At 32.8% G+C, this 9,657-nt stretch overlaps 1 protein-coding gene and 1 long non-coding RNA gene across 2 annotated transcripts; one reads left to right on the top strand and one right to left on the bottom strand.

The window, feature by feature from the left end:
* Window positions 1–306: 306 nt before the first annotated feature.
* LOC132749681 (arrestin domain-containing protein 3-like) lies at window positions 307–6,254 on the bottom strand (the record flags this gene model as incomplete). Its single annotated transcript, XM_060739539.1, has 4 exons — window positions 6,236–6,254; window positions 4,370–4,587; window positions 1,447–1,629; window positions 307–492 (listed from the first exon to the last, which is right to left on the bottom strand). Coding segments are annotated over exons 1-4 (606 nt in total), but the record flags the coding sequence as incomplete, so codon positions are not given.
* Window positions 6,255–7,503: 1,249 nt separating this feature from the next.
* Window positions 7,504–9,282, top strand: LOC132749680 (uncharacterized). Its single transcript, XR_009628454.1, has 3 exons — window positions 7,504–8,077; window positions 8,486–8,559; window positions 8,886–9,282. It is a non-coding gene; the product is annotated as an uncharacterized LOC132749680 (long non-coding RNA).
* The last annotated feature ends 375 nt before the right edge of the window (window positions 9,283–9,657 follow it).

Raw genomic sequence — 9,657 nt, 5'->3', positions numbered from 1 at the left:
AAAAGATTAACTAACTAAATTTATATAAATTTAAGCTAAACGTATAGTTTTCTTGGGGATAGTTGAAGACAAATACAGCTTAAAATGGGTCAAACAATTTACATTCAGATGTGTCTTAGGCAAAGAGTAACACTAACATTTACTACCACAGTACATGTATTTGGTTTTCAAATTGATACTATAACAAAAGTATTAATTCATCACTAAATACAAGTCAAAATAATAGAGAACCTTTACAAGCTAGAACTGCAGTTAATCATGCAACATTAAATTGGAAAAAAAATATGATTACCAAATATTGCTTACCACTACGTAATAGTCTATTTCTATGATATTGCAGTAAGGTAAGAAAGATGGAGGTACTGGTGGCACCTGAATCCTCTCACCACTCCAAATATCCGAGCCTCCAGGTGTAATGCTGCCATGCTCTAGACGGGCAACTTCTGTAGTCTGTTTCGTCTTAGAGCCACCATGAGTGCGATAAGTAGTTTTCTAAAACATTTCAGCACATGTCAATTAAGAATAAAACCCATAGTTGTTTTTTTTTGCTTAATTAAGCCCTCGGAGGAAATTTACATATTAACAGTCAGATTGGACTTAAAACTCCTGCTATGTAATTTGCAGTAGTAAAATAAAGCTAACTGAGTCAGGACCTTATCAAATCAGGATCTTTTTAAGTCAGAACCTTAAGATATCAGAAGCTTTCTAGGTTAGAACCTTGCTTCGATCTTTGATTGGATTTAATTAAATTAGGACCCTGTTAGGGCAGCAAAACAAGTCAAAGCCAACAAAAATTTGTAATCTTAATTCTTAACAAGATCTGTCGGAGGACAGTAACGCTCGACTACTCAAAAAGTTGTCACAAGGGTGTTTCATTGAGTATAATAATGCTTACCTATATGAATACATAAAATTATCCAAAAAGGTACAAACCCTTCAGTAGTTATGGAGATAATGTCTAACAAGCAAAAATTTACCTAGAATTTCTAAGTCAAAAAAGGGGCATAATTATGCAAAAAAAAACAAATCAGAGTTATGGGACTTGTGCCATTCATCTTAGATAATCACAGAAAAAAAGTGTGTGAAGTTTCAATCCATTCCCTTCAGTAGTTATGGAGATACCAGCCTACACGCAAAAACTTAATCAAGAATTTTTAAGTTGAAAAAGGGGCATAATTATGTGAAAAAGCAAATCAGAGTTATGGGACTTGTGCTTATCATCTTAGATAATCACAGGGAACAAGTGTGTGAAGTTTCAATCCATTCCCTTCAGTAGTTATGGAGATACCAGCTTACATGCAAAAACTTTACCACTGGGACGCCGACGCCGACAAATGGGTGACTGCATTAGCTTGCTTATTCTGCAAATAGTCGAGCTAAAAATAAGAGGTTGATTGTTGCTAATTTTCAAACATACAAAATGAACCTGTTGTGTTTGTAACTTACCATCATAAGTTTGACCTTTGAACTGTGGACTCCTCTACCAGTGCCCTCATTTATCTCAGCATTACAACAAATAGATTCTCCCGGCACGTAGCCTGTCCTGTCAATACGAAATGTTGCTGTGATTGGCTGGCTCTCACAACAGCAACAACAAACTGTCTTAGAGTCATTACTTTGTTGTGGTGACTGCAAGAAGAAATAATAATTATCAAAATATTTGGAATGCGTATTTTGGTCTTCATAACAAGTATATTTGCCTGTAATTTGCATCTGAAGTAAAATTATGTCACCTCATTAAAATTTGTTACAAAATAGTCTATCTATTGTTTCCTTTTAATGAATAAGTTCTTCGATAAAACCATTCAAAATCGTTTTGAATTTAGATGTCTCGATAGAATTTTAGATATACTTAGTAGGCAGACTTTCTAGCTCACTTTTGTATAAAAGTATAATTATGTATCAATAGATTCATTAATAAATTCATAATGTCTAATGCATAAATGTTACATACTGTTTTTTTTTCAACTGTTTTTCAACAAGTTTCATAACTTAATAAACTTAATAGATCATACAAGTAGCATTCACATTAATACATATATCATTATCAGTTATATGGGATTTTAAGAGCCACATTTTCCAGCTATTTCTGTTAATTATTTATTGAAATGCAACAATCAGACTCCCTATGGGAAGTCATATTTCCGGCTATTTCTGTTAATTATTTATTGAAATGCAACAATCAGACTCCCTATGGGGAGTCATATTTTCTGGCTATTTCTGTTAATTATTTATTGAAATGCAACAATCAGACTCCCTATGGATAGTCATATTTTCCGGCTATTTCTGTTAATTACTTATTGAAATGCAACAATCAGACTCCCTATGGGGAGTCATATTTTCCGACTATTTCTATTAATTATTTATTGAAATGCAACAATCAAACTCCCTATGGGGAGTCCTATTTTCCGGCTATTTCTATTAATTATTTATTGAAATGCAACAATCAGACTCCCTATGGGGAGTCATATTTTCTGGCTATTTCTGTTAATTATTTATTGAAATGCAACAATCAGACTCCCTATGGGAAGTCATATTTCCTGCTATTTCTGTAAATTATTTATTGTAATGCAACAATCAGATCTTAATTATTTATTGAAATGCAACAATCAGACTCCCTATGGGGAGTCACATTTTCCAGCTATTTCTGTTAATTATTTATTGAAATGCAACAATCAGACTCCCTATGGGGAGTCACATTTTCCAGCTATTTCTGTTGATTATTTATTGAAATGCAACAATCAGACTCCCTATGGGGAGTCATATTTTCTGGCTATTTCTGTTAATTATTTATTGAAATGCAACAATCAGACTCCCTATGGGGAGTCACATTTTCCAGCTATTTCTGTTAATTATTTATTGAAATGCAACAATCAGACTCCCTATGGGGAGTCACATTTTCCGGCTATTTCTGTTAATTATTTATTGAAATGCAACAATCAGACTCCCTATGGGGAGTCATATTTTCCGGCTATTTCTATTGATTATTTATTGAAATGCAACAATCAGACTCCCTATGGGGAGTCACATTTTCCAGCTATTTCTGTTGATTATTTATTGAAATGCAACAATCAGACTCCCTATGGGGAGTCATATTTTCTGGCTATTTCTGTTAATTATTTATTGAAATGCAACAATCAGACTCCCTATGGGGAGTCACATTTTCCAGCTATTTCTGTTGATTATTTATTGAAATGCAACAATCAAACTCCCTATGGGGACTCTCTGGCGTGGGTTCGATCCCCGGGAGATGCTTTGGTAGTTTAGCACGGAGGAAGGTAGTCTAGTACTGGTGTAACTCTCCAGGAACGATGGTTAGGAAACTACCCGCCTATATGACTGAAATACTGTTGGGAAAAGGCGTAAAATGAAACAAACAAACAAACAAACAAACCCTATGGGGAGTCATATTTTCCAGCTATTTCTGTTGATTATTTATTGAAATGCAACAATCAAACTCCCTATGGGGAGTCATATTTTCCAGCTATTTCTGTTGATTATTTATTGAAATGCAACAATCAAACTCCCTATGGGGAGTCATATTTTCCAGCTATTTCTGTTGATTATTTATTGAAATGCAACAATCAGACTCCCTATGGGGAGTTATATTTTCCAGCTATTTCTGTTAATTATTTATTGAAATGCAACAATCAGACTCCCTATGGGGAGTTATATTTTTCAGCTATTTCTGTTAATTATTTATTGATTAGCAACAATCAGACTCCCTATGGATCTGGTAGATTAATGCATATTAGGAAATTGTTTCACTGCTGATGTCAATAGTAATAGTAAGTTAGTTTCAATGTAAAATTTGACAAAACTTTCAACCTGGGACATAGTACGTTATTGTATGTCCCAGTTTCAACTTTCATTTGTATATATAACATGTATGACCTATTCTATTGTTTTCCATCTTTATAAAAATAGAATTCATAAATGATTTTGTGAAACACTAAATAAAATGTAAGGTACATGTTTTTTTTTTAATTATCTTTTGTTGATAATCATCTGGTACTACTGATCTACCAGTTAGTGAAAAATGTCTTTATATCATTAAACTTTTACTTTCTGAATCTAGTGCTAATGCTTTGAATATGGCTACAGACTAAGATTAGGCCTCCCTGCACCTCAATAAAAGCTATACTGATACCTATTTGATTTAAGAATTCAATATTTAATCTGTTCAATTTAAAAACAGTGGTCTTACATTACAAGCAAAGCACAGTCATGTTTTATCCAAATTCAATATAGTGAAAGTAAAATCAATTTAAACTTTTCCTGAGAATACTGATTCTTAAAAGTATAGAAGATTACTAATCATTCATTCTTTGCCAGTACAATAAACATAATAATAAATATATAAACAAACCATGGCATTCGCTTGAGTGTTCAGATCTAAAACAGAGCCAACAGTGAATAGCATCTTGTATTCAGGATCAAACTTCCATGGTCGGTCTATATTTGCCTTCAGCCAGTATCGTACATAGCAACTGGATTTCCCCTCAAACGACCCCGGTATATTAATGGGAAGTACAAATTGAAATGGGAACAAATGGTTCCCAGCATGTAGGGTAATATCTTCACCAGCTAAAATAAAACCACAAATTGAAGCTACAGATTGACAGTGCAACAATTCTAAAACATTTCATATCATTAAAACATGTACACATTGTACATGTTTGTCAGGAATATTATATAAATAACACATGGGTTTGTGCGTAACGCTTCGGGTAACAGTATTTTCCTTAAGATGATATTTTTACTGTTACTCACTGTTATTGATTTTATTACCCCGAACAATAAATGTGATGATTTTTTTACGATGATTTTATTTTATTACATGCTTTTCGGTGGTTTATAGAAATATATCAGTGATACAAGAAGCGCCGCAATGCAACGAAAACCAGGTTTTCAACAACCAAATTTTGATGTGACAGCAATCAATAGGTCAAAGTACACTGAAGTTAATGAGTAAAGCTGAAAATTCTATTGTAAGCAAATGACCTTGAACTTGCTCTCAGATATCTAAGTAGCAATCCAAAGCTGCCACTCAGCAAGTTTACTGTCAAAAGGTCAAAGCAAACTGAAGTTATAACATTAAAAACTAAATACATTAACCTTGATCACAGACACCTGGGTAGCAATCCCAAGCTGCCTCTTTATATAAGTTAACCATTCATCAAGTTTGGTGGCAAAAGTTATTTAGCAGAAACTGAATTTCTATTTTTAATAACAGTGACCTTGACCTTAATCACAAACACCTGGATAGCAATCCCAAGCTGCCTCTTGATATAAGCTATCCATACACAAAGTTTGGTGTCAATAGGCCAAAGCAAACTCGAGTTAATGAGCAGAAACTGAATTTCTATTTTTAGTAACAGTGACCTTGACCTTGATAACAGACACCTGGGTAGCAATCCCAAGCTGCCTCTTGATATAAGTTATCAATACACCAAGTTAGCTGTCAATAGGCCAAAGCAAACTAAAGTTATAGAGACGAAACTGAATTTCTTTTTTTAGTAACAGTGACCTTGACCTTGATCACAGACACCTGGGTAGCAATCTCAAGCTGCCTCTTGATATAAGCTATCCATACACCCAAGTTTGGTGTCAATAGGCCAAAGCAAACTCAAGCTATTGAGCGGAAACTGAATTTCTTTTTTTAGTAACAGTGACCTTGAGCTTGATCACAGACACCTGGGTAGCAATCCCAAGCTGCCTCTTGATATAAGCTACCATACACCAAGTTAGGTGTCAATAGGCCAAAGCAAACGCAAGTTATAGAGCGGAAACTGAATTTCTATTTTTAGAAACAGTGACCTTGACCTTGATCACAGACACCTGGGTAGCAATCCCAAGCTGCCTCTTGATATAAGCTATCCATACACCAAGTTTGGTGTCAATAGGCCAAAGCAAACTCAAGTTATTGAGCAGAAACTGAATTTCTATTTTAAGTAACAGTGACCTTGACCTTGATCACAGACACCTGGATAGCTATCCCAAGCTGCCTCTTGATATAAGCTATCCATACACCAAGTTTGGTGTCAATAGGCCAAAGCAAACTTAAGTTATTGAGCGGAAAACCAAAAAATGACGCCCGCCCGCCGACTTCGGCATTACAATAACCCGGTTTTCGTTGAAAACCTGGTTAATAAAACTTTGAAAATTTCACTGTTTTGAATTTAAGCCCCTTATGTTGTTTCAGTGAAATACCAGCGTGCACAGAATTGGATACCAACTAAATGACGTGACATCGTAAATGACGTCACATTGTATTATTATTTGGCGCGCTTTTCATTCAGTATTAGGTTTAATGTCTTTTTAAAACATTTCTTTGCATAGAGTAAAAAGAAAATTTGTTTAGTTTAGTGTAAGATCGAAATATATTTCACCTTGTGAACACCAAAAGTTCATATTTCACTTGTTGCTGCGCCACTTGTGAAATATACCTTTTGGTGCTCACATGGTGAAATATATTCCGATCTTACACTGACCTAAACAAATATCCTCTATTTATTTTATTTAGAAAATAGACCATGTGACCAGATTTTATACTGTTAAAAAATACTGTTACCCTGTAACAGTACAGATTTCTTAGTCAAATGGTATTATCTAACAACATTGACCTGGCACTCTTGCATTTGACCCTGATGCCGATATATTCAGTAATCATTAGGATCTATTTATAAATCGACATGAATGAAAATATCCAATTGTTAAATGGTGTAAATTGAAAATCTCCCTCAGCGCAGTTGGTGAAGGGGTTCCACTTGAAGAACCCGGGTGTAGATTTTTCAGGGTAAGCCTGGAAGAGAGGCTGGTAAACCCTGGAAAACTATGGAAAAGCATGGAATTTCATGGAAATTCATGGAAAATTGGTATTTTTTCCATGCTATGTGGACTTTTTTTGTCCAGCCATTTCCAGCATTGCTGGAATAGGCTGGAAATTGGCTGGATATTTGTGGTAAAAGCCTGGAAAACCATGGACTTTACTTCCATGTAGCATGGAAAGTTGAACTTAGATTTTTTTTGATGCTGGAAATGTGTTAAACTTTCTCTAAGTATGCTGGAAAAAACTTGTAAAAATTGAAAGAAATCTTACTTTATATATTCAGCACAATATTGTAAATTTAGGAAGAAAATATACAATCATCATTTATTTTAATGCAAGTTACTGTAAATGATTTGAAATTTGACACTTTATACTTTTTATGTACGGTAGTTGAAAAAGGGTATCTCAGAAAAATGTCTATATATGCTAAAGACATAAATGAATTGATTGTTCAAAATACATATTATTATTTAAATAAATCTACATGAAGTTATGTACAATGAAATAATATCCATTTAATTACAGGCTTTAAGTTTAACTATAAATTAATTAAAGTCTGTGATTAAATCATTCAGACACTATAATAATCAAGATGGGATGGCATTGCTTGCCATTTTTAAATTGTAAGAATTCATGTTTTTGGATAACAATAAATAAATAAACAAAACAGTGCATGAAAGAATCTCATAATTATATATTCTATATTAAATTGACCAATATTTAGGAAAATAAATACTACATCCACAGAGATTTTACACTACACAGATCAGAGCTCTGATAAAACTCATTGACCAGCATTTTCTAACCATCTGTGCATGACTAATTTACTCCACTGGTCATTTCAGATCAGGCTGTTCCATGTGATTATTTTGGGGAGAAATAACATTATAAATTTCATATGAAGAATGTGTCTAGAAGGACATTGCAATCTTTTTTGTACAAAAATTTGTAATGATCTTTAAAACCTATATATCTATTAGCTATTTGATATTTTCTTTTACCCTCAAAGAATAAAAGTTAAAATGATGAGCAGATAAACCCTGCTTTACATAATGATAGACCTGTCCAGTAACTGTTGTAAATTTTGAATTCTAAGATATCTGGGTCAGCAAAGAGTGCAAATGGATGTACTTGATATTTTAGCAGTTTTGGAGATATTGTTTTGTTTAAGACTTTAAAGTGTTTAAGTATTGGTATGATAACAATTAGAATCACCTGGGACAAAGAGATATACAACAGAATCAGGTATTTATAAACCTTAAGTTACATCAATGCAGAAACAGGTTATATAATTATCAAACTTTCAACATTTGTAACACAAGATCAAGGTTGATTTTATATTTTCAACTTCATGCATTTGTTTTTCTGATAATTGTTTTTAATCTATACATGTATAATATGTAAAATATAATTTATTCAATGATTTCTTTATAATGTATATTGTTAAAACGACAATTGTTAGTAGATCTTTTTCATTCCTACAAATAAAACAAATTAAAACAATTTGATTAAATAGGACTAAATGGTACAATCAGTAGTTTTGTACAGCTGAACAGGGTCATCATAATCATTTGTTATTTACATGTATGTGTTGTGTTCTCAATGGAACAATCTAAAATTACATTTTACATTATACAATTACATAACTTGCAGGCTGGGACATAAGTGCTGACTGTGAGAATTACCAACAGTGTTTAATAATGATGTGCAGTATTAATCCTGAAAAGGTATATTTTTAAATCTCAATACGTGTACTTTTTTATTCCATGTCTTTTCTTGAAAAAATACATACTGGGTGATAAGTATTGTCACAAATTGACTTAATTCTTATACATGTAAACACAAGTGTGCACTTTGAAATAAGATATACTGCATTGCTTTAGTATTTTTGAATATGCATAAGCATAGTTAATATTTAATAGTTAATACATTTGAAACATTAGATTTGATGTTATTAAAAGATACGATATATAACTGCATAATATTTATATGCAATAAAACATAAGTCATTACCACATCTGTGTTAAATTTATTATGAATTTTATCTTTTAAGGTGAGCACAACCACAAGAAGTTCTAGGAAACACAGGCAGAGGACTGAAAATGGACATCAATAAAAGAAATAGTAATTTAAATAATCAGAAACACTTGAAACAAATTTAAGATTAAAACAGCTAGTTTCTCATTGACAGATTAAGAGCAAAATAATTGCTAAAATTTATAAGACAACATGAACCTAGCTACCAAACCTGCAGCTAGAAAAAAAACTGTTTGTGCTATAGTGAATGTAGGATGTTCTATTCTGTATTTGGACTAAAGGATATGTATTAAATTTTGTGAAAGAAATATTTTATCATGTTAAACTAATAAAAATTCCACCCAAAACATTCCTGTGCTGAATTCCGTCAGAGAATTTTAAATTTTAAGAACATTCAGGGAGGCTGGAATTAGGCTGGATTTTTTTCCATGTTATTCCATCAAGGCTGGACTATTTACCATGGTAAAAAGTCCAGCCTCTATGGTTGGCAGACACATGGAATACCCTGGAAAAAAATCCATACTTTTGTTCCAATACTCCATGTACATGTACACCCGGGAATGTTGGCATGAACTGGTATTCAGAGACTTCCCTTTGCCATTCTCTAGAAACTATTGTAAACAATTTTGTTGTGTGTACTATCTATGAAGTATTATTTAATAACTGCCTTTATAGCGTGTATTCGCTAAATCATGTACGATTGCATAATGTCACAAAGAAATCGTTGATAGATACTGTAATGAAATAAAAAATATAATTGTGGATAAAAACACCACTTAAAAGGTATT

The sequence above is a fragment of the Ruditapes philippinarum genome, unplaced genomic scaffold (assembly GCF_026571515.1).
Source record: "Ruditapes philippinarum isolate M1 unplaced genomic scaffold, ASM2657151v2 ctg17984_1_1_1_1, whole genome shotgun sequence".
Classification (NCBI taxonomy): domain Eukaryota; kingdom Metazoa; phylum Mollusca; class Bivalvia; order Venerida; family Veneridae; genus Ruditapes; species Ruditapes philippinarum.
The sequence above is the reverse complement of the archived record's forward strand: the minus strand, read 5'-3'. Positions and strand labels throughout refer to the sequence as shown.